The sequence below is a fragment of the Pavona decussata genome, unplaced genomic scaffold, assembly GCF_977016875.1.
Source record: "Pavona decussata unplaced genomic scaffold, jaPavDecu1.1 SCAFFOLD_100, whole genome shotgun sequence".
Lineage (NCBI taxonomy): Eukaryota > Metazoa > Cnidaria > Anthozoa > Scleractinia > Agariciidae > Pavona > Pavona decussata.
Window position 1 is genome coordinate 1,618,958 of NW_028145515.1, and position 26,557 is coordinate 1,645,514.

At 38.6% G+C, this 26,557-nt stretch overlaps 3 protein-coding genes across 5 annotated transcripts in view; 2 read left to right on the top strand and 1 right to left on the bottom strand.

The window, feature by feature from the left end:
* LOC146472262 (cancer-related nucleoside-triphosphatase homolog) overlaps positions 1-2,498 on the bottom strand; it is an 18,177-nt gene extending 15,679 nt beyond the window's left edge. For 2 of the 3 annotated variants that reach the window (XR_014866606.1, XM_085119662.1), the window contains exon 1: positions 2,380-2,438. Coding sequence is in view for 2 of the 3 variants with exons in the window: in XM_085119662.1 (XP_084975788.1) it covers positions 2,380-2,425 (46 nt within the window). In the remaining variant the exon portion in view is untranslated. Of the gene's footprint in view, positions 1-2,379 lie in introns of all 3 variants that reach the window. The other variant, XM_085119663.1, reaches the window with a different exon arrangement.
* Positions 2,487-8,254, top strand: LOC146472263 (leucine-rich repeat-containing protein 57-like). The gene is made up of 4 exons (XM_085119661.1): positions 2,487-2,664; positions 3,640-3,775; positions 5,678-6,135; positions 6,644-8,254. The coding sequence occupies exons 1-4, from the start codon at positions 2,584-2,586 to the stop codon at positions 6,683-6,685; spliced, it is 717 nt and encodes a 238-aa protein (XP_084975787.1). The 5' UTR covers positions 2,487-2,583; the 3' UTR covers positions 6,686-8,254.
* Positions 8,255-24,911: 16,657 nt separating this feature from the next.
* On the top strand, positions 24,912-26,539 carry LOC146472264 (tachykinin-like peptides receptor 86C). The gene has a single exon (XM_085119660.1). It carries the CDS (start codon positions 24,912-24,914, stop codon positions 26,001-26,003), a length of 1,092 nt encoding a protein of 363 aa, XP_084975786.1. The 3' UTR covers positions 26,004-26,539.
* The last annotated feature ends 18 nt before the right edge of the window (positions 26,540-26,557 follow it).

The following is a 26,557-nucleotide window of genomic DNA, read 5'->3' on the forward strand; positions in this document are numbered from 1 at the left end:
AGATCAAGACTATATGGATAAGAGAGCAGAAAAACCCATAACTCCAACTTGGTTGGAAGATGAATATTTTGTCTTTGACGCCTTGCTGTTGTACTTGCTAAACACAAATCAGGATGTTTCTACAAGCAAGGTCTTTTCAGACTACCACAGGATTGTGCAGTTTTGCAGCGAATTGGAACACCGAGACCTTCTTCTGCGCCCTAAATCATTGTCAGCTGTATCAAAGAAAGTGGAAGAAACAAAAGCAAAATTAAAAATTGATGAGGAGTTCGTCAAAATGCAAATCAAATACAACTGGTTTTTTGACTAAGCATTTCCAAACCACCAATTGAAACACATTAATAGACAGTGAATAGACACCCTCAAAATTAAGGAGTAACAGATATGGGTTTGGATACTCATATTCCTTCGTAAAATGGTTAATCTGCGTGAACTGGAAAATGTTAGCAAAATATACAGTGATGACAATGTGCTTTGCAAGTGAACGTTCAGTATTTCAGATCAGTTTGTTTCAGTTATAGTGGTGCAGTACTTTTTCAATGGTTATAAAAGAAAAATGAGAAAAGGAAATGCTACTGTTAAACTATATTGTTGTAGATTGAGGTATATTAATTTACGCAAAATGAATGCAGCGTTAACGTTATTCACATTTCAAGAAAATCACTGACAAATCACTGATTTGTATTGGTTAACTGGACTTGATGTACCGTAATCACGAAATGCAGGTATGACGGTAAACATTTTATTACAAGATTAGTGATCAAAGTAACTTTATTTGTAAAGTTAGGTTTTAATGAAAACGTTTCATTTCTTTCCACTAATTTTGAACCAGTAGGGTAACTGCCGATTTTTATCTTTCATTGAACAGCGTAAAACGAATGACGAATGAAACACGTTCATTAATCATCGTTATTATTAATACAAAAGTACATGTATGGAAATGAAAATGCATTGGCTAAAGTTGTTGTGGTTGTTGAGTTGCAATAGTGTGTAACAGCCCGTAATAGTGCGGTATGTTATTTATAGGCTTTGATTAATAACGTGGGAGCGAGTTTTTGCCAAATAAACAAGATGTGAAGACAGTAGATTTATTCCTTGCCTAGTGTCTCCATTCCTTCCAAAGAATTTTTAGCTTAAAGGTGGGCAACAGGTTTGTCAGCTGTCTTTTATGTTACCCGTAGTGTGGTAGGGGAAGGGACGTAGTGGTGGGGCCACTCGCCTTCCACTAATGTGGGTTGAGTTTGTTGTTGGTTATCTTCTCTGCTCCGAGAAGTTTTTCTCCGGGTACTCTAGTTTTCCACTCTCCTCAAAAATCAACATTACCAAATTCCAATTCGGATCCACCACTTCGGAGCTTCCCGGGTATATATCATGATTATTATTACCCTCAAATTATGTAGAGTATAATAAAGCTGTTTGCTTATTTTTTGTACTCCCCCTATGAAAGGAGTGCACAATTTTGATATGTAGTTCCGATACAGCTGCCTTGTATACAAAAATAACGTTGACTTTATGCTTAAAGTATAAACATGGCTTATTGAAGATATCTATATAAATACATAAAGCAGGTGTAAATGACTACTGATCCTGTGTTCCTACTGATCCTACGTTCCTACTGATCCTACGTTCCTACTGATCCTGTGTTCCTACTGATCCTACGTTCCTACTGATCCTACGTTCCTACTGATCCTGTGTTCCTACTGATCCTGTGTTCCTACTGATCCTGTGTTCCTAGTGATCCTGTGTTCCTACTGATCCTGTGTTCCTACTGATCCTGTGTTCCTACGGATCCTACGTTCCTACTGATCCTACGTTCCTACCGATCCTACGTTCCTACTGATCCTACGTTCCTACTGATCCTACGTTCCTACTGATCCTGTGTTCCTACTGATCCTGTGTTCCTACTGATCCTGTGTTCCTACTGATCCTGTGTTCCTAGTGATCCTGTGCTCCTACTGATCCTGTGTTCCTACTGATCCTACGTTCCTACTGATCCTACGTTCCTACTGATCCTGTGTTCCTACTGATCCTGTGTTCCTACTGATCCTGTGTTCCTACTGATCCTACGTTCCTACTGATCCTACGTTCCTACTGATCCTGTGTTCCTACCCTACTGATCCTGTGTTCCTACTGATCCTACGTTCCTACTGATCCTGTGTTCCTACTGATCCTGAGTTCCTACTGATCTTACGTTCCTACTGATCCTGTTCCTACTGATCCTACGATGTCTTACGTTGGCATTTCTTCTTAACAGGTCATGACGTCAGTCAGGTCGTCGTACACGAGCCATGAGCCCTTTCAAGGGGTATAAAGTAAACAGTGTGAGTTTCGGGATACATCATTATAATCAACTATTATTCAACAAAATTATTTTTTTACCTGGGGATCCCGTCAAAAGGACATGTTTCTTTGCAGCAGTGGCCATTTTGGAAATGGAATGGTAACCGCCCCAGCATGAGAGCCAGGCCACTAAGCCCAATCATAATAACAGATTGCAACTTGCTTCATGGGCCGAACACAAAACTATAACATAAGTCAAAAATTAGCGTTTATTTCGACGAATGAGCCATCTTTTTTCGTACAATGGGTAATTCAATATCACCACACTTAGAAAGTGCACAGAAGACGGGGGTTTGCTCTCTATGTGGCAAAGGACTTTCTGAGGTGAGCATCGACATGGCCGACCTATGGCTGCCTTGCTTCAGAGCTGCAAATAGCAGACAGGAACGCTTTGATCTCTTTCACCTCCCAGTCCCTTGGGAATGTGATGATAATTTTTTATGTTCAACCTTCTCAGTTTTAAGATGAATACATTTGAGGGGAAGGTGTAAAGGAATACAGCTGTAGTATGTTCAGTATAAAGAGACTGGTTGTGATCATGTGAGAGTCAGAGAGAAAATTTAGCAACTGCCAACAGTACTGATGATGGATGAAGTTACTTGAAACTACATTAGTTTAAGCCCACATAAAAAGATAAAAAAAAACTTAAAAGTGACACAAGCTGATCCTTTGAAAGGTTGTGCTTGGTTTCCGTCAATAATATTATTTTCGCAAATTGTTTCGACCTTTCAGTTCACCCTCCCCGGGGGAGCACTATGGGAGTTTTCGTTTGGATGTTAAGCTCTGATCAAACAGTGCAGATAGTGAATGATAGTTGATAATAGTTGATGATAGTTAAAACTCGCGTGGTCGTTTAACCACCAACTATCATGCGCTATGATTGACTATCATCAACTATCATTTATTTTGAGCATGCTGAAATAATATTATTCTTTGAGCATGATAGTTGATGATAGTTTTTCCTGCTGTTTGACCATGCACACAATAGTCAATGATAGTTTTTTGGCCAGATGTTTTCTCCCGCACTCTCAAGAATTCATTTTCCGTAAGTTCTTCCAACAACTAAAGGAAATGAAGCAGGCTGCCACCCTCTTTGGCAGCAAAAAAATTAATTCACCAGTAACTTTGTAGAACCACCTTCACTCAAACTTGAATTCTGGGTTTGAAAGGGTAATTGATTGATACAGGAGTCCTCACTACCCTTACAATTAAGTTTCTTGTGGTTTACAAACTGTTTCATTAAGTTATACGGGATTCAATGCCAGGTAATATTTAATGTTAAATCTTTTAATTTTACAGGTCCCACCTCAACTGTTGAGATTGGGGACATCTTTGCGAACCTTAGACCTCTCAAACAACAAGATCAAAGCCCTTCCTCCTGCAATTGGAGGCTTTACCTCCCTCAAAAGTCTGATATTGACATCAAATCATCTTGGTAAGTATGATGGCGATCATAAAATAATGTGGCTAAATGTAATTTAGGCAAATTTAACCTCGAAGCAATGCTGGTCAGCTGTTTTCCCCAACTATATATTAGGGGTAGCCCGATGTCTTTAGCAGGGGCACCTCGTGACTTATATACGCAGTTGCTTGCTTGCAGTTTTTCGCAAAGTGTTGTCTCAATTGCTTGCTGTTTGCGTGCCAGTTTGTCCTTTGGTTTTTCCCATCCCTCCCTCCCTCTTGGTGTGGGCTAGGTAAGTATTGGGTCGGTAAGTATTCCACTGAACTGTTCAGTGTGACGGTGCTTGGTGGGGGCCGCTCACAGGGTTGCCATGGATACCTCCTCCTCATGCTAGAGCATTGCCCGGCTCCACCAACTTCAAAGGCACCAACTGCCAAGCTCATCTATTGGTGATGAGTTTAACTGTACTTTAAATCTAGGGGTATAGAAAGGTAAAAGCCGAGACACCAAGAGTCTGATTGAGACACAACTATTTTTTTTTTTGCAAGCAGAATTTATCCAAACCTACATGTACATGTTGCACAGACTTAGCGATTGCGATGTTGAGCCACTTTTCAAGATTATTATTTGTTGTTTTAGGACAGTTCATTCAGACTTAACTTTCACTTGGTTTGAGAGACTCAGAGATTCAAATTTCAAAATGCGAGATTCCAAGACCCACTTTATTTTTTACAACCTCAAGATTATGAGAATTTTGCCGAGACCCATCATTTTTTAAGGACAATTCTATAATCCCTAGATCTTTGCCATGGTCCTGTTACTTTTTCGCTCAATTTTCAGCAGACCAAAAAAAAAAAAATCAATATCAGCAGAGACAACTTGCAAATGATCTCCTTATTATAATTAAGAAGAGTCCAATCATATTTTTTGTAAAGTGCTCTCCATCAAGTAGACCACCCAGGCTTTTTTTCCCTCCCCTCTCCCAATTGTTCCCAAGGAAACTGAACTGGTACATGTAGCTTCCCTGAGTGCTCTGTTTGCCGTCTCTGCTATTTAACGACAACTTGGATTATTTTGTTATTACCATTGTTGCAATCGGCACTAATGAAAAATAGGATTTGAACTGACACTAGTTAGAGCTGAGGTCCTGCAAACCTTTGAAAGATCAACCCCTTGTTATTTTTACATCCCTTTGAGTTGTTCGATACCCTGGTCCCAGAGGTTCTTCTTGATTTTTCCCTGCGTGAGAGAGCCCAAAACGGCGAACGCAAGTCGCTTTTTTGATTTTTCCCTGCGTGAGGGAGCCACAATTAGCGGCGAATGCGAGTCGCGAAGCGGCGAAAAAGAAAAAATTGTTTCTTTCTCGCCGCTTTGTGACTCGCGTTCGCTGCTTCCCGGCTCTCTCACGCGGGGAAAATCAAGAAAAACCTCTGGGACCAGGGTAGTTGTTTGAGGAAAGTCAAAGGGATACCTTGTTTGTTATGGAAGATAAATAGCCCGTTACATTAAGACAGCCTAAAATGCTAGTGATCAACATAAAAACCTGATTTAATTAAATTAAGCAAATCTAATGGTTTCGTGCAGCCGATTTTGCGCATACATGACTGTATTGTAGAGACTTTACATTATTGTGGGGATTTGAGCGAATTGTGTGTTCCTGCATCTGTGCACCCTTTCAACAACCCTGCTTCTAGCTTTAAGATTGGCTCACTGTAAATGCAGACAAACTTCTGTTAGGAGTAGTGTAAATTCCTTACCAAAGATCATATCTTCTATGCATTTATCACTCCTAAGCAGACACTCCTTAAGCTGCAGCTGCATAATCTAAATGATTTTAGACCCTCATAAATCTCTCATAAGCCAGCATCGCTCCTAACCAGGCACAAAAAGGAGAGCAGGCTGTATTTTAAGTGTTTCTTTGATTTTGCTGTCTAGGTGCCTTACCCTCAGAAGTCTCAAAGCTGAAGAAGTTGGAAGTCTTAACTCTTGACAAAAACAACCTCAAGACTCTGCCAGCTGGTCTATTTGCAAACTTGACACACCTTAAAACACTTTCTCTTGCATCAAATCAGCTAACAGTGTTTCCTGAAGGTCTTGGCTCTCTGAGACATTTGGACGCGATTGACTTGTCTGATAACAAAATTCGCAGCCTCCCTGATACCATTGGAGACCTCCAGATTGTAGAACTGAATCTGAACAGAAATCAAGTTTCATCACTCCCAGTTGGCCTGTCGAGATGTGCACGGCTCAAAGTACTAAGAGTAGAAGAGAATTGTTTGGCATTAGAAGCTGTAACTCCACAGCTTCTTAAGGAGTCTCAGATTTCACTGCTTGCTGTGGATGGCAACTTGTTTGATGTTAAACAACTGAGAGAAACTGATGGTTATGATCAGGTACATTGAATATTATGAATAGCAAGTTCTATTACTGAACTGCAGTGTGACTGCAAAAGTAGTGAACATTCTAAAGTGTTCATCCCATAGAAAGCTATTTTTGTTTTCCAATATTTTTTGTCGTCTCGTACAGTCTCCCATTTTCTTTCTAGGGTTAAGATCCAGTCGGAATTTCATTAGGCTGACACTTAGCGCTTTAACATACATGCATATACAGCGTATATACCTTACATGTACACTACAGAGTTAATTCTCGGATATATCATTTCTGTCCTTAGGTCGTTTATTAGGTAGCTTTATACACTGTACAGTGACTATGAGACATTAATTTTAATACCAAGGTGCAAGTAGAAGGATCTTGGTTTACCAGTGTATACAGTGTATAATTTTTAGCCTCATCAGAAATTGCATGCGACAGCCGTAAGCAAAAGTTGTGCTGTCTAAATGGGCCTTTACACTACCATATCAATTTTTTTTAAAAAGTGTTGTTTTGCTTTATGTCTTGCAGTACATGGCACGTTTCACTGCAACAAAGAAGAAGTTCACCTAATGGTATTGCAGAAAATAATAATTATACTTGAAATTGTATATCTTAATGTTAAATCAGTTGCACATGGTCTCGGAGTTTTCTTAAGAATTTAAAATATAAACTAATATTATAATACCATGTAATGGCAGCAGAGAGTCTTTTTGTGAAAATAATAACATGATAATAAGTTTGTGCATCAATTGGAAACTCAGAAAAAATCCGAGTTCCAGATGGGATTTGAACCTACGGCCCTCCGTGATCTAGTCGGATGCTTTACCACTGAGCTACTGGAGACTCCATGGTGAGCAAGGGTGAAATGTGGGTCTTTTTAAACTAGAACTGCATCACGCAGTCACATAGTAAAATCAATGGCAACAGGCCTAATCATTACATTGTATAAAATGTGTTGAGCTGCAGTATTGTAGTGGTAAAATAAACTTTTGAATGGACAGTCACAAATCAGGGGGTCATTAACTAGTTCAAAACTAGGTTGATCTCTGCATTACTGCATTGTTTCCTCAGACAAGAAACTTTGCTCTACATTGTCTGTCTTCACCCAGATGTATGAATAATTTATACACCTTGTGGATGTACCGAGGACATACTGCCAGGGGTAACCCTGCGATGGACCAGCATTCCATCCAGGAGGGAGTAGCAAACTCTGAGTTGTTAAGGTAACTTGGCCACCATAACGAAATTCCAGTGCTGATGTTTAGAGCATCAACCCTTCATAAGAATGAATCCGGTCTCTCTGACGAAGGGCTAATACTCAAAACGTCAGCTTTCGAATCTCTTTACAGTGGCTAACTTACCTTATCAACCGAGTTGCTAAAACCAAATATTCGTTTCCACACCCCACCAATCCAGCACCACAATGTCTTTAGAAATCAACCCCATTATTGATATATGAGTTGCTTCATACTGCAGAATCTCCTGGATTAAGTCTGGATTAAGTCCACAGTTCAGGCTTGAGTACGACTTTACCTACAGTGCCTGCATGTAATACCTATATCCAAAATGCTTTGAAGCTCTATGTATTTTCACAGGGTACAGTCCTAAAAGGTGTTCAAATAACCAAACTTATAAACAATAAATAAACTCATCAGGTTATTAAGACACTGTTTTTCAACTTGGATATAAATTATCCAGAACCGTGCAAAAGTAAGTTGACAGTCCCTCGAAACTTGAACTTCGCGACTCGATCCTCAATCCTTGAAACTTGAAAGCTTCGAGTATCAAGGCTTGAGTCGAGAGCATCGAGTATTGAGTCAAGTGCATGGAGTCTCGAGACAAGAAAACTAAGAACTTTTCGAGTGATTATAGTGACAGTATGTTAGTGACATGTATGTTTAGTATAAAATGGTACAAGTAAACCAACAAGGGCCGCAAATAATTAGACATCTAACAAGCAGGGAAAATTACGTATAGGGTTGTTAAAACCACGCTATAATAATTATTGTATCGAAAGACACGATACACTGTTGTGGAGGATAATTTTTTATTTACTCGCTAAGATGTCTGTAACGTCATATCTATCATACTGTTTGCCCCTTTGAAGTAGGGAATAAAAGTCTCTTTCGTCAAAAACTCAGTTTATTTTATTCAGACGAGACTGTTGAATCTGAATCTGCTGATCAATTATCAACAATAACAATAATTAGCAGTAATTGACTGTTTGGCTGTCTATTTAAAAAAGCTGCCAATGTAAGAGCTTGTGCAAAAACTTCTACCGTACTTTTTCGTGTTGTCTGGTAAAGATTCTTTTTGGAGCTCTATCACATTATCACGGTGCTTGAAACTGGGTAAAGTGATACGTGATCTTAAAATGCTTGGATTTTTATGGTTTAAAACCTTAAAGCTTATTATTATAACTAATTCGTTCCATTTTGTTGGTAGGCCTGCCTAGCCTGGTTTCGATGTTTGTGTCTGTCTGTCCGTCTGTCTGTCAGTGTCTTTCCGGCTGTCTGGCTGTATGTACATGTATGTATGTCTGTTTGTGAAAATGAAATATAAAAATATGGCCTAAATTCTCCACAAAAATGATTCATTTCAACGTTCTCTTGTAAAGTAATTGGATTCTGAATGATGTATTATTCTAGCAAGTGACACAGGCATACTCGCAAAAAAGAAATCCGAGTCCTCCTATCAGGAGTCGAACCTAAGATCTTCCGATTACTAGTTCGGATGCTCTACCACTGAGCTACAGGAGACTCGTGCTAAGGCCGTTAAACTAGGTTATACTATCACATTTTTTTTATAAATGGATTCTGTTAGCAGTTGTTTCTTCTGCTTGCCAAAAACCAAAGGTGGCTAGTTTTATTTGGAGTGAAAATCGGCGGTAACGTCTTGGGTATTTTTTTTTTAACGATTTGCGCTTCAAAATTGTTCTGCTGTTTAAACTGGAACAGCAAGGCGAAGGTATCAAGCAATAAGACTTCTCACAGGGCAACCCAACCATAACAAATTTTGAACCATTTGTCCAAGACACAAAGCAAAATTTTAAGAAATGTCCCATTCATAGTCAAGGGCACTTACAATTTCAGAAAACTGGTAAACTATTTTTAAGCTAAAGGTGGGTCGATACCAGTCTTTCAAATCGATCCGATACGAGTATCGATATTATTACGATATTTGGCATTGTTTCGATATCGATTTCGATATACCGATATTGTGACGTCATCATATAAGACTTTTCCGCGATGTTATCACCAACACTCCAAGAAGGTTTCCCTGAAATCCTAGAGTGTGAGGATTCAAATAAAAGCTACTGAGCAGGTGTCACTGTTTATTCCCGTCAATTTGTCACCTGTGAATAGGGAGCAAAGGATTCGTTTGAATTAAGGTTGCTGTTTTTAGCCGTCCGATTGATTTTCTACCGACCTGCAGAATCTTGAGTTGACAAACAAGAAAACAGCTTACAGAGTTTGAGTTTTCGGCGGGGTGGATTTGGGGGATGGGGGGGGGGGGGGGGGGTAGAGGAAACGAGGGAAAGGGAAGCGAACTGACACAAGTGCTTAGCCATCATCCCCGGGGACTCGTCTTGCTCACAAAACGATAAATCTCAGATATTAACTCTCACACGGCCTGTCTTTTCCGGTCTGAATTGTTCAATTTAAGGCATTATATGTCAATTTGAATTACCCACGATCACTGATGTGTGTGGGGTAATAAATCAGTATATATAATGGCCTTACGGCCAATGAAATTGCTACACCGAGTGTTGTTTACCTTCCTGTCTTAATATTTTGACATATTGCCCGGTCGGTGTCTCAGTAGAAGAGTCTCATTTATGTATCTTTTGTCTTGTAGAAAGCATTAGCAAGCATTGGGACATCGGCTGGTCTGACCGCTTTTAAAAGCCTCTTAGCAAAAGCCTGATAAACGCGACAAATTAATTTTTTGAATCTAATTTCCTCGCCCTTACAAGCAATTAGTGGATGTTAGTTCAGGGTTTATTGATGGTCGTAAAATAGATGTGAACGTCGCTCTCAATTCGTTCAAAAGACCTCCGAATATCCTGCTTCGGTAGACGGTAATTTGACCGAGGAAAAGATTTCCAAGTGTTTAAAAAGGGAAGGGAGAAGTCGATAATTTTTTTCATAATCGCCGCAAGCTTAAAAGTCTTGAAAACCGCAAGAATTGTGCGATTTGAGGTAAGAACAAGTTTTTGATCTCTTAAGAAATCGCTTTAGCATTATTTCTTATATATAATGAAGACGAAATTTTAATTCGAGTAGTTTCGTCTCCTTAAGAATCGTCTGCAAAGGGTCTTTTTCAGTCGCCTTTTGATTTTTGACAGCCATGAAAAAATGTATTGCTCTTCAGTCGGTTCATGATATTAATTCATTTAAGCGCTCTTTCGAAACAGGTATATATTAAATAGTGCTTTTCTCTTGTTGAAAACAAGAAAACAAGATATGTTTTTCAACTTTACAGACAGTAGGACTTCAGTCTCGCCTAATGGTGTTTCTGTTCTTCGGAAAGATCGGTATCGCGAATAAAAAACAAACAAAAATAGTGTTCTTTATCATTTAAACATCGAAACTTGAACCTAGCTTTTAGATCCATCTTTTTTTTTTTTTTGAAAAGTTTAATTCACTAATCCTAATCTAAATTATGAATTGGTCTGTGAGAAATTCACTAAACAATTTTGACACCCTTTTAACACATTTCAAAGTCGTTTTTTAACTAACGGCTTTTGCTGGAAAGCACCTATTATCAGCGCATCGTCACTTGCGCCGGCCTTTTTTCAATTCTATCTTAAATGGTCCTTAAAGTTCTCATGGAATATGAATTTTAACATATTTCATTTTTCGCAACGGAGCCAGTTTTATTCAGAAGGCACTGTTTACGCGCGCGGTAGTTAAAAATGGCAGGGAACCTATCAGAATTGGCACTGTGTCGGTAATTTTTGTGAGAAAATACCCAAGTTTTATCGGTGCTATTCTGGATACGCTGGCGTCCGTTGGCGGCCCAGAACGGCTGGGATGGTATGTTTTTAATTATTGAACAACCAACCTCATATCTATGACAACAGGCGTACATATTCCTTTCGTCTATATACCATACTGTAGAACAAAAAACAGACATTTTTCTCAGGTTTTCTAGCTATCGAGGTCCTAAGATTTTCAATGACCTTAATCCCGAGATCACTAGCTGTTCGTCCCTTGCTGCGTTCAAAAGAAAGTTTAAAATAATTCTTTTCAAATAATTATTAATCTTAAACAGTTGCAATCTTTGATTTTCTCGGATTTTCTTCTTCTTTTTTTGCTTGTTGACTCACATTCAATCGTGATTCTTGAAAGGAAACCAAGTTTTTCTTAAGCCTTGGGGTTGCTGTTAAGTTTCCTTGCCATGTTTTGTATTGTAAATGCCAGGTAAACACCATGTTTTGTTTTGTAAATTTACGTTTCATAAATCTGTATGTAAAGTATGGCAAAAAAAAAAAACTGAATGAAAATGAGAAAAAAAAATAGGGAGCCGTTTAGCAACGACGACGGCGACGACAGCGAAAACGTCACTATTAAAATGAATTCGCGTTTTTTCTGGATTACACTCGAAAAGTAAAATTCCCAACTCGCTTTAGACGTCAAACGTTGACTTCTTGGAGACCGCACCCAAGTTAAGAAAGAAGAAGAAAAATTCACGTTGTGTGTTTACGTCCTCCATGAAACGTGTCATCGGTAAATTTCACGTCCTAGTCGTGCATTGACGGCAAAAAAGTTCACCAAAACGTTAATGCACGTGTAGAGTTGTTGTTTTGGTTATTAAGCCTACTGCTTTTTTTATCAGTTTCTCGTTACCGTCGCTGTCGTCGTTGCTAAATCTCCCAACTATATATAAGACGGCAGGGATCATAGAGACTTGAGTCATGATTTTCCCTCGACAACCATCTTCGCTGCACGAATCTTTATCAGTACGTACCATTAATATTTTTATGTCGTATAAACGACCCTCAAATTGCCCTGACAGTAAAGCGATTCCCACAGCGATTAAGCTACAAGCAAACTATAATACAAATAACTGCAAAATGCCATTCTATTGAGTCAACACGGCTTCTTTAAACGAGAATTAGATTTTTCAGTTTGTCAGTCTCTATCTAAGTTTTATATTACGTTTATGAACTGTTGCTGAAGATTTTGTTTTAAAAATTTCCATTGCTTCAACAAAGTAAAACGCTTTAATGTGAATTATTGTTAATTTATTTCGGAAGGTCTGGTCTTTGGAACGAAACCGTCATTCTATGTCAAAAAGTTTTATTTAACCGTTTTTTATTAGATTTCCATTGTTTTTCGTTTAAATTTCCTGCTAGGAACAAAAGGAACATCTGTTTTTTGAGCTGTTCCTTATTTCTGCGATCCCACGAGAATTTGCATAAGGCTGTTCAATTAACTTGCCATGCGCGTGAAATCCTATTAACTCATGCAAACGCGATGTAAATCTCGAGAAATATAAATAAATAAGGGATTTAGCAGATTTAGGGCTTCATTTTCGTGATCTTTCCGTATTAGCAATTTTAAATGTCTGTAAATAATGAATATTAATCGGTTGAGTGAAAGGCGCTATTCACCACGTGCGCATGCCCAATGCAAACCAAAATAACATTCTGACGTCAATCTCGTTTCCAGAGCTTCGCGGTTGTTTCAACTGTTGACCAAAACAGAACGCAAGCTCTAAAGAAGAAAACGGAAGAGAAAATGCACCAAAAGTCCCTCTGTTTTTGAGATTTTTCCGATCAGTAAACGATCCAATATGCTCGGTGTCTCCAAGAGAGTTGGAATTGTTTTGGAGGTTAATTATCCTAACATTGACCTATCTTGTAGCCATGCAAGGTTACAGTACTACAAAAAGGACTGGGGAACATTTCAGTACAGTCGAACCTCCTCTAACGGCCACCTCTCCACAACGGCCACCTCTCTACAACGGCCACTTTGTTTTGTCCCGGCGGACAGTCCATGCATTAGCTCTTCTTTAAACCTCTCTACGACGGACACCTCTCTACAACGGCAGCGGCCACTAAAGTGCGTCCCCAACTGCCAAAATAACCTCTCGACAACGGCCAGTACAGTTCTTTTTGTAAAAACCTTTTTTTTATAAACTGATGCAGTAATCGACATTTGTCTTCGGAACATTACGTTTCTGTATCCATTTTAATGATATACGTATTTTGAGTGTGTTTTATTTATATTCTGCAGTAAGCATAAATTGTCTATAATAATATAGCGAATGTTACGAACCTTGCTCGTTTCGTCTTGTTAACATTTTGATTCAAAACATTATTTACATTTTATTGTGTATTTTATCTATATATATATTATTAAGATTGGATTGCCATTATAGGCTACAGCAAGCATGAACTTGGCACAATAAACATGCTGTACTTCCCGGGAAAAGGTGTCATATTACACCCCTACCTCCCCATAACGGCCACCTCTCCACAACGGCCACTTTCTTCTGTCCCCAAGGTGGCCGTTGTGGAGAGGTTCAACTGCTGGGGAACATTTCAGTATTTTGTTTCTCATTTTAATATTTCTTGAATTTCTTTTTTCTTTGCCCTTGAGTCATGCCTGTGCCGAACTCGAATATAATATGCCACAGTGCAACCCCGCCGTTGTGGTAAACTTGCTGAGCCCGGTTGAATAATTATGCTGGGTAATATTTTGAGCTCACGGTCTGTCGATCGGTTCTGTTTTTGTTGTTGATGGTAAAATTTTAAAAGACATGATTTAAAAATAATTAATATACTTTGCGCATGAGTGCATAGTCTGGAAAATATTTCAGTTAGATTCCGTTGTAGGATGTTTTAAATTGTGTTTGTTTTGAGGTTGCTGTCATTCACTGAATTTTGAATATTAGCATCCACCCAAGAGAGGACTGTGACGTCGGCAAAAAAAAGCAGTAAAAAGTACGTCATTCTTGTATTAGAATCGGTAGGGAAACAGGTACACTATCAGTTCTGAAAAACTGAAGATGTGTTTCTAGAGGCAGGCAAAATTTCCCAACAAACTTTGAGGTAAGTACCTATCACCCCCGGGATAAAATCTTATTAAATGATTCTGAGTTAATTCGTAATTCTCTCCTCTGTAGTAGTTTGTGTGAGTTTTTCGATGTGTGAATAATTAGAACTGTGAAATAAGCTGAGCCGGCAGGGTGGAAAACGGGGTTTAGTTGGTGCGCGGAGGATGTCGTCCATTGCTTGAATACGTCCTTAGTATAAGGTAACCAGTTACGACGAGTTGCTGTTTATACAGTTGGTCAAATCAAACACAAACAACGCAGTCTAGTCTATTTCAGATGCAACCCGATAAAATATTGGCCTTTTTCGTGACAAATGGCAAATTTCTATGCCGTATTTAAGATCATTAGCCCGAAAAATCGCTTGTTGAAGCCCCAAATCGTCAAGATCTGTACTAACTTCCCGGTAAAACCGCTCAGTAGCTTGGCGCCACAAATATTCGGGGGGAGGGGGAAGGGGATGTAGCTTAAAAAAATCCGCCGACTTCTGAACTGGTGCCTATCCGGGGAGGGCACGGGGAAGGCGCCAAAGGTTATTGTGCTTTTTTTTAGGGTAGTACGTTTTGCAAACTCACGTGAAATGAGGCACAACTTTTGGTTTTTTGGTATAAAAATGAAACAAAATGGCGACCAACTGACCAGGTAGTTTTCTAGTCGCATATAGGTGGTTTGCATTGCCGCCATGTCGGTGTACAAAGGAAAAGAAAATTTGTTCATAGAGTTTGCATGAGAAAAATCTTATTGTTCCTGTACACCAACATGGCCGCCATGACGTCACGTGTAAACCATCAATATGAATTAGTGTGTTGAAAGTAAATGCAAATGAAGTGTTTCTGATCGAGTTGGTGTTTTGTGATACTTTCTTCCCTTCAACAAGCAAAATTTTACAGAAACGTTAAGCAGTTTGTTTATGAAAAATCATATATTCTGATCCGAAGGTTTACGACAGTAAGGGCATACACAGAAGATTCCTAGAGGTTGCCAGGCACGCTTCAACACTTCGGTCATGAAACCTGAAGTTGTTTGCACATTGATTTTGCCACTTTCCCGCGGAATGTTGTTAGTAGCCAACGAAAGTAAAACTACTTATTGGCTCAAAACAATAGCTGGACTACAAGGAGCGTCCAATGTTTACATAACAACGAAACTAATTTAACCAACGTACTTGTTAACAACTGGTTTAAGTTATAATTTTACTTGACCTCGTCGTACGATTGTCTATGGAGCAAGAAGTCGGTTGCGGGAGCTCAATCCTGACATTTTTGCTGAGATGAACGTAAGTGTTTCAGCCCAGGAAGCGGATAGTAAGTTAATAGCTGACCTTTTGACCAGAGCGTCGAAAATAGAATCACTAAAACAAACGTCAAGCCTCGTAAGGCACACATGCCAAAATCTGTATTGAAAAACCATTCTATAAACTGCAAAGGATGTTTTATTAATCAAAGCGAAACACGGCTTTTATTTTTCTGGTGAAACAAATTAAACGTCTCTATATATCACGGTAAAGTTACTAACGGTTGCTAGAAAGTACTTATGAAACCAGATTTTTCAATCAAAACCAAACTTTACATAAGAAACTACTGTGTACATACATTGCAGTTGTCGATCACAAAACAAAAGGATTTTATTTACCCAACTCATATCATGGCCACAAAAAAGCCGCTGGCCCTTTTTGTTTTCGTGGTGGAAAATTTACGCAATTGAGAGCCCCAAGTTAAATTAAATATTTCCTTGACAAAAAAGTGTTTGTGTCTCCCGTGAATTATCGAACGTTCGGTGAGTTGTGAGACCTTATTTAGCCTTATCTGTAATGTGTGTCCCCATGGCGTATGGTTTTCAGGGCTTTACGGAATCGATTTAATCACTTTTGTCTTAAATGGGATATCTGTTTCAGAAATATTTCGGGTTTAACGTTAGGGCATATCTTAACCCTTTCTAACCCGGGGGGATTCTGATCCCAGCAACTTTGAACCTGAACAACGTTTTAAATATTCGCGCAATCGTCACGGCAACAGGCTCGTCACGCAACGCTCCTCTCCACAAACGGAGCGCTGCGTGACGAGCCTAAAAATGGCTGCGTAGGAGACTATGAAACTTAATGACTTTTTCAGAAATTTATCTGGGAACAATTTGATGATGTCGGTAATAAGTGTTCATTGATGTTACCATGACAACCAAGTTTTGACAAGCATTTGTTTTTTCAGAAAATGGAAAGTCCCTTTAAAAAGTGAAGAAAATTACTTTTCTTACGATAAATTTTATGCTTTAAGCTTATATTAGTGTTCCTTTAGTAGTTTTGATTACTTTTCGAATTCTTGAAGTTTTGGGGAAATCCGGCCAGAAATCCTAGATGGCGTATCTAAGATGGCCACCATTTGATAATCATGATGTAATTACCGCGTCATATGACGTCATTACTTGCCGTTGTGGACCTCAAAGCAAACGTCTTTGGATGTACTATCTATCTTCTAAGTCTCCTAAAGTAATTTTTCTTCTTTTTAAAAATGGGTTTTTCGGGAGCAAAAAAAAACATACATGATCTGTATATGTTTGATAAAGCAGTGAAAGAAGTGATATTGAAAGTGGAAATTAGATTATGGTTACTGTTGAGGCTAAAAGGGTCAAGAAGTCGATTTGTGATTTGATAAAAAATGACAATCGCATTTTGTTTTGTTTCGTTTTTTTTTTTAATTGTATTTACGTGTCTTTCTGCGAATTGGTTTTCAATTTTCGAAAACTTGTTTTTCTTTTTTACGATGCGCAGAAATGACAGAAATTGTACCCACGCGAATCTCAAAGGTATTGGGGTATTCATATTTTCACACGATTTATATATGACAAAACCTGCATCGGAGCTTCATGGAGGGCGCAAAAGTATTTAGGAGAGGGGAGGGAATAACAGAATCAGCTGGAAAACGATTATCACAAAAACGTTTTAAACTGGAGTAAAAATGCAGTGCATGAAAAATCTAGACTCGGTAGCTAAACTTCACCACTTGAACTCTTTTATCGTCATTCACCGCCCGCACATTCTTGCTGACAGAACGCCTACTTTAATTTGTCATAAAAATACGGGCGACCGTTAACTTCATGGTATCCGGTCATTTCGCCTCCAAAGGGAAGTCAATTTATCTCTCTACTTTGAGTCCGTTATTTTTCCGTCCCCGAGCATGCAACCTGAAAGGTTAAAAATATGTCTTGTATCCCCGTTCACTATGTATTATTTTTCCTTATATTCAACGTGAATTTTGTAAGAAAAACGTTTTAACGTTCAGTTTTAAACACAGTTAAACTAATTAAATGTTCTGGATGAATAAGTAAATGATCATGAATGAATTTTCAATTTCATAAGAGTTCTGCGTTGGCCATTTGGTGGCTTATGCTAAAAGAAAACTATGCTTTTCTTTGCGTGTTTCCTGCCATCAAGTTAAATATCCCGCAATTAATCCAAGAACATACTAGCGAGCAATTAAAAAGGGCAGGATGCACCAACCAATGGGAACATCTAGTTTTGTTTCTGTTTGAATTCATGTAGTAGGATTTAAGACTTAGGACAAGCCAGTGCAGTGTTAAACATTTACAGCTCTTCTGGATGTCAAAATCAGTTAGGATTTTGAATATCAAAGAACCGCTTGTATTGACAAAGGTATGCTGAATTAATACTATTATCATCTATTTCTTTCTTCAACTCAAACTTTCAACCAGAAAATGTGAGACTGTGGATGAAATTTTAATTCAAACGAGGACCGTTGAACACTACAAGTTTCCTATGTTCGATCAGGAGCTTCTAACGGATAAACATTTCAACATAACACCAAAAAGCCGTTTTCAATATTCTCAGATCATTTAAAGGTCCTTACAAGGGATGTTTAGAGGAGCCAATACAGCTTTATCTGTTCGGCTTCATTAGTTGAATATTCAAGTCACAAAAACCAATTTCCGTGCTGATAGCTGTTCACTTTCCGAAAATCCCAGCTAGAGTTGCTTCGCACCCTAAATGCTGTAGAACTCTCGCCGAACTTAAAAGGAATTATAATGTAATTTCCCATGGTACGAAGCTGTAGGGTGACATTTAACTGAGCAAAAAACTAGTTGTTCATCATATTCAAATCCGAAAATCTGATTAAATTGAGGTGATTTAGGTCTTATGAACGGATTTTCACCGAAACGAACCACAGAGGCCCTTACTGTTGTTGCTTAAGTCTCAATTTCCCAATTCCAGCGAAAATGTTCAGAAATCTGGCCAATTTTTACTCCGTACTCCAACTGCTTGATTCGTGTCTAACATTTTCGCCAATGTTGTTATTTTTTTAACTGATTTTAGTCCCTAACAATACGCGGTAAATAGCCAGGTCTATATAAGGTTTATAAAACTTTCCCCCTATAAAACTCACTTCCTATCTGTATTTTAATCTTAAGCTTCTTCACAAGTTCGAAGATGATATGTAGTTTTAACATCAAACTATTTTGTCGGCTCTGAGAATATATAGGGCCTCAAAGCTATGTATGTATGTGCTGCGCCAAACGGTTATAATTTTGAGTGGTTTTGGTCAGAAATAGGGTATAGGCCTTAACCATTTGGTTTTCAGGTCTTAAAAAACGGGTATGAATTTCACAAAAACGGGTATATGGATTCTAGAACCCAGGTCTGAAAATGAGTATGAATTTTAGATGCCAGGCGTGAAAAAAGGTACCAGAACATTGCATATTTTGGTCTGAAATAGAGTCAGAGTTTGAAGAACAGAGCTGCACTCCCCCCTATCAAAAATCCCGATGAGTAACCACTACGCCTGTAAGGCCAAATCGCACTCAAATGATATTTGGAATAAACCACGTTTATATGACCTCGCAACTGTGAACTCCAGCTTTCTTAGATCCTAGAAACTATTTCCCTTAGAATACTATTTTTCAGTCATTTCGTACTGGATATGTCGAACTCGGTGTTCATCTCGTATCCCTTTCTTTCTCACTTCCTCTACTTTAATTTCACAGCCCCTCCCCCGCAGACTGCAGTTAATTAAGACTCAGAATGCCAACAGGGCATAACATTGAACAATTAATTTTGAAATTTGTCTTTTTGTTATTTGAAAAAGATTTATGATGCCCGCCTTCAGGGGTACCACTTTGTGGACAAAAGATGTTTTGCTTAGGAAAGCAAAAAAAAAAAAAAAAAACGGTAATAAACTCCAGATGTTTCTGATAAACTCAATCCTTTTTTGCAAGGGTTCATGTTTTGATTTGTGTCGCAGGCAACACGATGCAGTTCAGTCCATTTGTTTCATCTTATAAACTGCATAGATATCGAATACTGTATATGTTGGGCCTTTGGAGTCATTTTATAAACTGCATAGATAGCCAATACTGTCTACATTGGGCCTTTGGAGACAAGCAGACTATCTGCAAGCACCAATGAGGTCGTGTGATTTATATGTACTTTGGCAGCACTCAGAGGTCTCACACCCCCGCTATACCGAACAAATTTCCGTTTGACTTCAAATAAACCAGGAACTGAATTTTAAGGTTACGTTCGATTGAACGTATTCCGGAATAAGAAAAAGTAGAATAGCTGTTGGATTTCTCTTTGTATTCGGTTTCAAGGTCCTACGTTTTTCAACTCGCTAAGTCATGAAATTCAAAACAGTGAAAGTATCAGTTTGTTTGGCAAAAGACTTAAAAAATTCCTTCTTTCTAAGTTAAATTGACTCTTTGTTGAGCTACACACCTTTTCTTTACCTTTTCTTTTTTTTTCTTTCTTCTTTTTTCCCTTCTTTTAAAAAAAAAAAAATATTGGAATTTTCAATCAGTACCCTTAACTTCTATGGTTTATCCTATAGTTCTAGGAAGCCTATAGTTAATAAGCCCCCGGCTTCTATATAGGCTTCCTAGCCTTTAACCCTTTTAATATTGTCAATAGTTAAGTGTGAACATTGTAATAGTAAGAATATTGTGTGTCGTCTATAATGTATTTATGTTGTATTTTTTTGGTTAATGGCAAAATAAACGAATTGAATTGAATTGAATTGAATTGAATTGTAGGTAAATTTGGGAAGACGTATCGGTAACTACAAGCGTTCGGTAATACACGATTTTAAAAAAAATTCCAGTAACTCCAAAATCCTCTCATGACGGATTTCTAGTAATCATTGTATGTATTGCTATTCTGGAATTGGGTCAGTCGAACGCACCCTAAAGGTCTGACAACCTCTGATGAAATATTGGGAAAGATGCTAAGGGACAGTGACAATTTGGTTAGAGCGCCAGGCTTTCTATTTATAAATCGATGCCTTGATTGCCGAGTTCATTTTGTTTTATTTCCAGGGAAAGAAGAGGTCTTTGCCAATAGCTTGGCAGTTATAAACATTAAAATATGGAGAATGGCCTTCTTGATGTAATATGTCAAAAACGAGTGCGAGTGTTTCAACCAATTTCTAAAACGCGGAGGAGTGGTTTGGAAAACGATGCGCAGCTTTTCAAACCAACTTCGAGGTGTTTGGAAATAGAATGAACACACTTTCGAGTGATTGAAATAGCTTCTCAAACAAGTAATAATTCTTGGAGAAATTCAAACCAAAAGTTCACCCAATTTTTTGACAATTAAGATCACTTTTCCAAGCCTCCTTCACGGTAATGATTTTCCTTGTTTTCTTTTCATGAATTAGTTTGAGAAGTTTAGTTTTCAAATAAATACTATTTGTCATTTTTTGCATACGTCCCAGAATTAGCGAGGGGTTAGGAAGTTTATTTTTTTGTTAATTAATGTAAAGGAAGAAAGGACTTTTAAAAAAGAAAACAAGGCAGTAATGTTGAGAAAAACATTACAGTTCAAACTGTCGTAACAGCGTGGAAAGGGCACTTCCTCGTTGCAGTCACTAATTTCAAAACTGATAAAATATTTTCCTATCTTTTGTTTCATTTTAAAAGCGATTCGTTAATATAGCGAAGGTCCGTGCAATTTGATTAAATGGAGAGAAAATTAATTGCACTGGCGATGTTACCTAAACCTAAAACGTATACTTCATACTTCACAATAAGGTAAATTGGAAACGGCTTGGGTTGATAGCAGCACATGATTTGTTTGCTTTAAACTTCATCCCTTTCTTATCAAGGGCACAGTAAAGAGACCCAAGCAATAAATCAATAAAAGATGGAAATGATAACTCACACAGAGCAGGTAATTAACTCTTGCATCGGGAAGTTTAAGGGTGCCAGTTTTCATTGTCGAGCGCTGGATGAATGAGATAGAACTTAGGGTGTAGCACATTCTTCAAACTGAGATGTAAATGTAGAATGTAAATGTAATTTTGTTTGTAAATGCAATTTGTTCACCAACGGTCAGCGCTAAAGAGCTTTGGGAGGTCTTCAAAAGGCGTCCGTGCGTTCAGGTCAATTAGAATTTGGAAGTGATGGTTTTTGTAAAGGGAGAGAAAACTCGAGAACCTGAACGGAAACCTTCGAAGCAGGGACGAGAATGAGCATCCTATTAAAAAATTGTTATTATTATTATTAACAACAAACTCAAGCCACAAATGGGGACATCAGCTCTAGGAATTGAACCCAAAACTGGGGAATACTTGCGTCGATCGAAGAAGGGCCTCGCGCGAAACGTTCGCGACTCCTCGACTTTTATCAATGCGTACCGTTAATTAAATGTATTTATTTTCCCTTTTTAAATGTCGACACTGCAACTATGAAGAAATGTGTACTTTTGAGACGAAAAAGCGTCTGGCACTGCTGAGATGCAATGCTCGCGATTTAAGATTCAGATGAACTTACTAAATCCTGATGTATCATGAACCTAGTCTTCACTGTATTTAGTACAAATAAGAAACTGGTGCCTTAATTTTACAACTCCATGTTCAATAATAAATTTGCCTTCACTCTCCATTAGTTAGTTTTTGGGTTAAGAAAACGTGATTCCGAATTCCAGCAGCAAATGTTTTTAAATTTGTTATTCCAAACTACTTTACGGACTGAATCCTTCGAACGCCTGTATGAAACGGTATGGAAACATCCCAGAGGTAATCTATCTCTATTCCCGACCTACCTCTTACGTACATGTTTAATTTGCAGAGTATTCAACCACAAACACATTCAGTTTCAGAAAACTAAGGGCTTATTCGTCAACAAATTTCGCTTATTAGCATCCTAAATCAGTAGTTTATATTTAATTTTATTTATAGCATGTTATTGAGCAGTTTTTAATCGTGCTATTTATTTTATTTTCCGTATATTTGTTCTCCGAAGATCACCAAATGAGAGGATTTGAAAATATGAATGTTTACCTTGGACTAAGGGAGCACCAAAACTGGAAGTATTCCCTAAGTTACCGGATAAACACACTTACTCGAACACGTCGATTACTTTTTAATTAATTTTAATCAGCATATTTGTGGTTTGCAAGATTTGAAAGCATAATCCGTCAACACGTATACTTAAAAAGTTTTCGTCATTAACGATTCAGCTTGATGGCCAAGTGAATACGATCCTCGCTTACCAATGTCGTACTCCGGAAAGGAGAATCAGTTTGTTATTTGAAGGCGCACAACTACACGCTGCGTACCAGGATTTTTGAGAATTAGGGATTTGTTGCTGTCAGGTATGCCAGAAATGTAAATTTTTCAAAGGGTGCGTTTTTAAATTGAGACGAAATCTGAGCAGTCTGTAAGAGCAATACCCTAAGACATTCAAATTGCCAAACAAAGAAAAAATCAGAAGCATCGCCTTCTCAGTCTTCTCACATTTCTGGTGAGGGCTGTACACAAAGATTTCAAGGACACCTTGATTTTATTTTCACGTAAGATTCGTAATAGGCCCCAACAAATCCCATTCTTTGCTCCATACATAATCTGCTTTATAAAAGGTATTTTTTGCCAATATATTATGTTCAGGTGGTTTATAAACTTGGCTCAAACGTTCATGTGTAGGGATCCGCTTCGCCACTGATTTCTCCAGAACGTTATAACTTTCTGAATAGAAATCGCTTTCTCTGCTGGTTCGACTCGACACTTTCTGAAGATCCTCTTCTGACTCCAGTTTCTTCGGGGTCAGTTTCTTTACGCCATTCCCGGCAACAATCGTATTTCTAAGCCCTTTGCCAACCTTTTTCTTTTCAAAATTACCATATTCCATGAATGATTCAGAATTTTAATTTTTGCGGATATTTTACACCCCGCAAAAAAATCGCAAGCCGCAAAATGCTTTTACTTTTCCAAAGACAAAATTACACCGCGCTACAGAAAGCACTTCATAAATCCCACTTATCAGCTACAATTTACATACTTCAAAGGAAAATGTCTTTTGCCTCCCTTTTATATGTCTTGAAAGTCAGATGTTGTTAGGTTGAGAGGCGCATGAGTTTTGAAATAGTAAAATTAAATCAATTGTTTCAAGAAAATATAAATCTTTCTTAAAATAGTAGGTGGAAAATTTTGATCCCGGAGACGTCAGCATTAACCATCCGCAATTAGAAAACTCAGTTGAAAGCTTCCGGCAGTAATTTTATACTGTATGGTTTGTATTGAATCATTTATTGTTTGGCGATGTCTGATGTAAATCTAGTCAGTCACAATTGTCTTGATCAACCGACACCCGTCAACCGAGGCCATGTTACCTATCTTGATACCCGAGGAGATTCAAATTGATCAGCTGTTCTCATGCCTGTTATTCAGGTAATATTCTTTGTTAACAAGTAGACCTTGAAAACTTGAGAACAAGCCCTTGTTTCAAGAAGTACAAGAACTAATTACGCGAAGCAGTTTAAATCACTTGGACAGTTGAAGTTTGAATCAAAATTTGAATCAATTCCTGACGTTTGCTACCTGTGAATGACTCGGGTAAACCAACCCGATAGGTGGGTTTCCATTTGTCAAAACTGGTGCCGTCTATGCAGCGTGTCAGCCGGCTGACAAAACGCAATGTACAATTTCGAAGACTTAGTGATATACGACGATACTACTCGATCCTTCTCAAAATCTTTTGAGATTGAAGTTCAAACCAGCCGTTGAAAATGACTGGCTTTCCACGCCCAAACTAACAGATCTCTGACAAAAAGAAAGCATCTTTTCTTTCTGTTTTCTTTCTGACAACGAGCAGGTTGTTGTTGCCTGACAACCTAGTTCCGCCCTTCGAAATATTTAATTGCGTGGTGATATCACGAAATCCCATTTCAAAAAGAGAAGATTCCAGGTTTCTTTTGCTCAACATGAGCGATAAATTTAAATCTCGCGGAGCGGAACCCTTGGAAGTCCCTCGAGTCTTCTGATGTCGCCTCGCGGTGTAACATTCAAATGAACTAGATTAAGGACAAAGAGTAACCACGAACTCACAAGGTGTTTTCTGATTTAATTTTAATTTTAACTGCGCGTATTCTGATAATTAGCAAAGCTACAGTTAGAGTTACGAACTGACGAAGTCGATTTAAACAATCGGTACGCAAAATTAATCAGGAGACACTAGACTTAGCCCTCAATAGTAACTTACAATGCAAGGCGACATTCCCTGTGAGAAACCTGTGACCTGAGGTTCGACTATGGTTGGGTTAATTCGGATTTTCTTTTTCCGAGTATGCTTATGTCAATGAGTAAAAAATACATCTATCAACCACGATATTATTGTTAACATTTTTACTTATCGCAGTTTTTTTTTTTATTTTATGTTATTGTTTTTATTTTTCTAACGAATTGCTGTTTTTTCTCTTTAGGTTGCAAAGTATTGACAGCTTCAATAAACAGTCATGGGTGAAGGAAACGTTTCTCTTCCAGCGACAGAAAACGCCACAGACTTCCAGTCATTTGACACCAAAACTAAAGTTGTGATGAGCGTCGCCTACGCTATTATCTTTCCAATGGCGTTACTAGGCAACTCTTTAGTAATGTACCTCGTCTTCAAGATGCCATCGATGCGCTCTCTCACGAATATGCTTTTAGTAAACATGTGCGTGGCAAATTTATTAGTGACGTTGTTTGCCATGCCTTATTCTACAGTGTATCTTTTTCTGCAATATGAGTGGTTGTCTGGTGACCTTGGCAACGTAACGTGTAAGCTGGCGCATTTTTTGTACGCGCTGTCCATCGCCGCGTCGATTTTCGCACTGTTGTTAATTTCGCTGGATCGCTACTACGCGGTTTTACATCCGTTTAGACGACGTCCTCTTCTACTGCGAAGCGTCAGGCTAGCATCTCTGGGAATCTGGATTTTCTCGTGCGTTTGCATGTCACCTTACCTGTTCCAATTCAGAACTGTGCAATACGGATCCGCGTCTATTTGCATCATAAGATGGTCCCCACTCGACACCATTACAGCTTCGCGGACATACTTCATCGCAGTTTTTGCGTTCCTTTACTCTATTCCTCTCCTGGGAATTGGAATAGCGTACAGCTTTATCGGGAGAAATCTTTGGCGAAGAAAAATTCCCGGCCAACAAACGTTGTCAAACAGGCGCGTGGCACAGCGCTCTAAACGTAAGGTTGTGCGCATGCTCATAATCGTCGTCGTTGTGTTTGCAATTTGTTGGATTCCTGCGCATGTCATGCACTTCTTGTCGTATTTTCAAAAAGACACTTACTATTCGCTGCATCCCCTTGTCCTGTTTTTGTCGTTCTGGTTGTGTCACGCAAATAGCGCTATCTCGCCCTGGTTGTTCCTGTTAATGCACCAGAATTTCAGACAAGGAATCCAGAGGCTTTTCAAGGAGCCTTATTTACGGAGCCCTCAGCACTCATCTCTTTCCACGCACTGTACCAGAGGGCACAGTTTGGTGGCACGTCAAGGGACTCTAATGGGGAAACGGAATACTCCTGTGGGTGACAATGCAACGTTCCTTTAAACACTGCCAGGAACCCATGATCCGGAGCCTCTATCTCTCATGCTGAGCCTTGGAGTCAACCCTTATCCCCGAGTAGATTTATTCCTACCTAGGAAATGATTTACCCAATGAACAAGGCCGCTTGTCATGAGCTCCTGACACTGTGAAAAGAACCCGGTTTTGGCGGACAAGAAAGCCGGTGTAAAGATGTTCTCACGTTTGTCTTTGTCATGGGCGAAAATTCTCAATAATAATAGAGTGCTTCTCATACTCATTAACAATCCATGAAGGAAAGACAAAGGAAATCACTACCGTGAACTGCAGGTTTCGAACAGTGATCCTAACTATCAAAACATTTGGCTGTACCTTTCCTATGAATTTTTGATGAATTGAGAAGCTATATCAAACACTCGAAAGTCTGTTTCAATTGACTTCCAACCACCTCGAAGTTCGTTAAAAAAAAGAGCTCGATAGCAAAGTTTCAGTACACTTCTCGGTGTTTGGAAGTCGGATGAAACACTCTTCTTGGTGTTTGGTATATTACTTCTCCAAAAAATACCCCGCAGAAGCTAGGC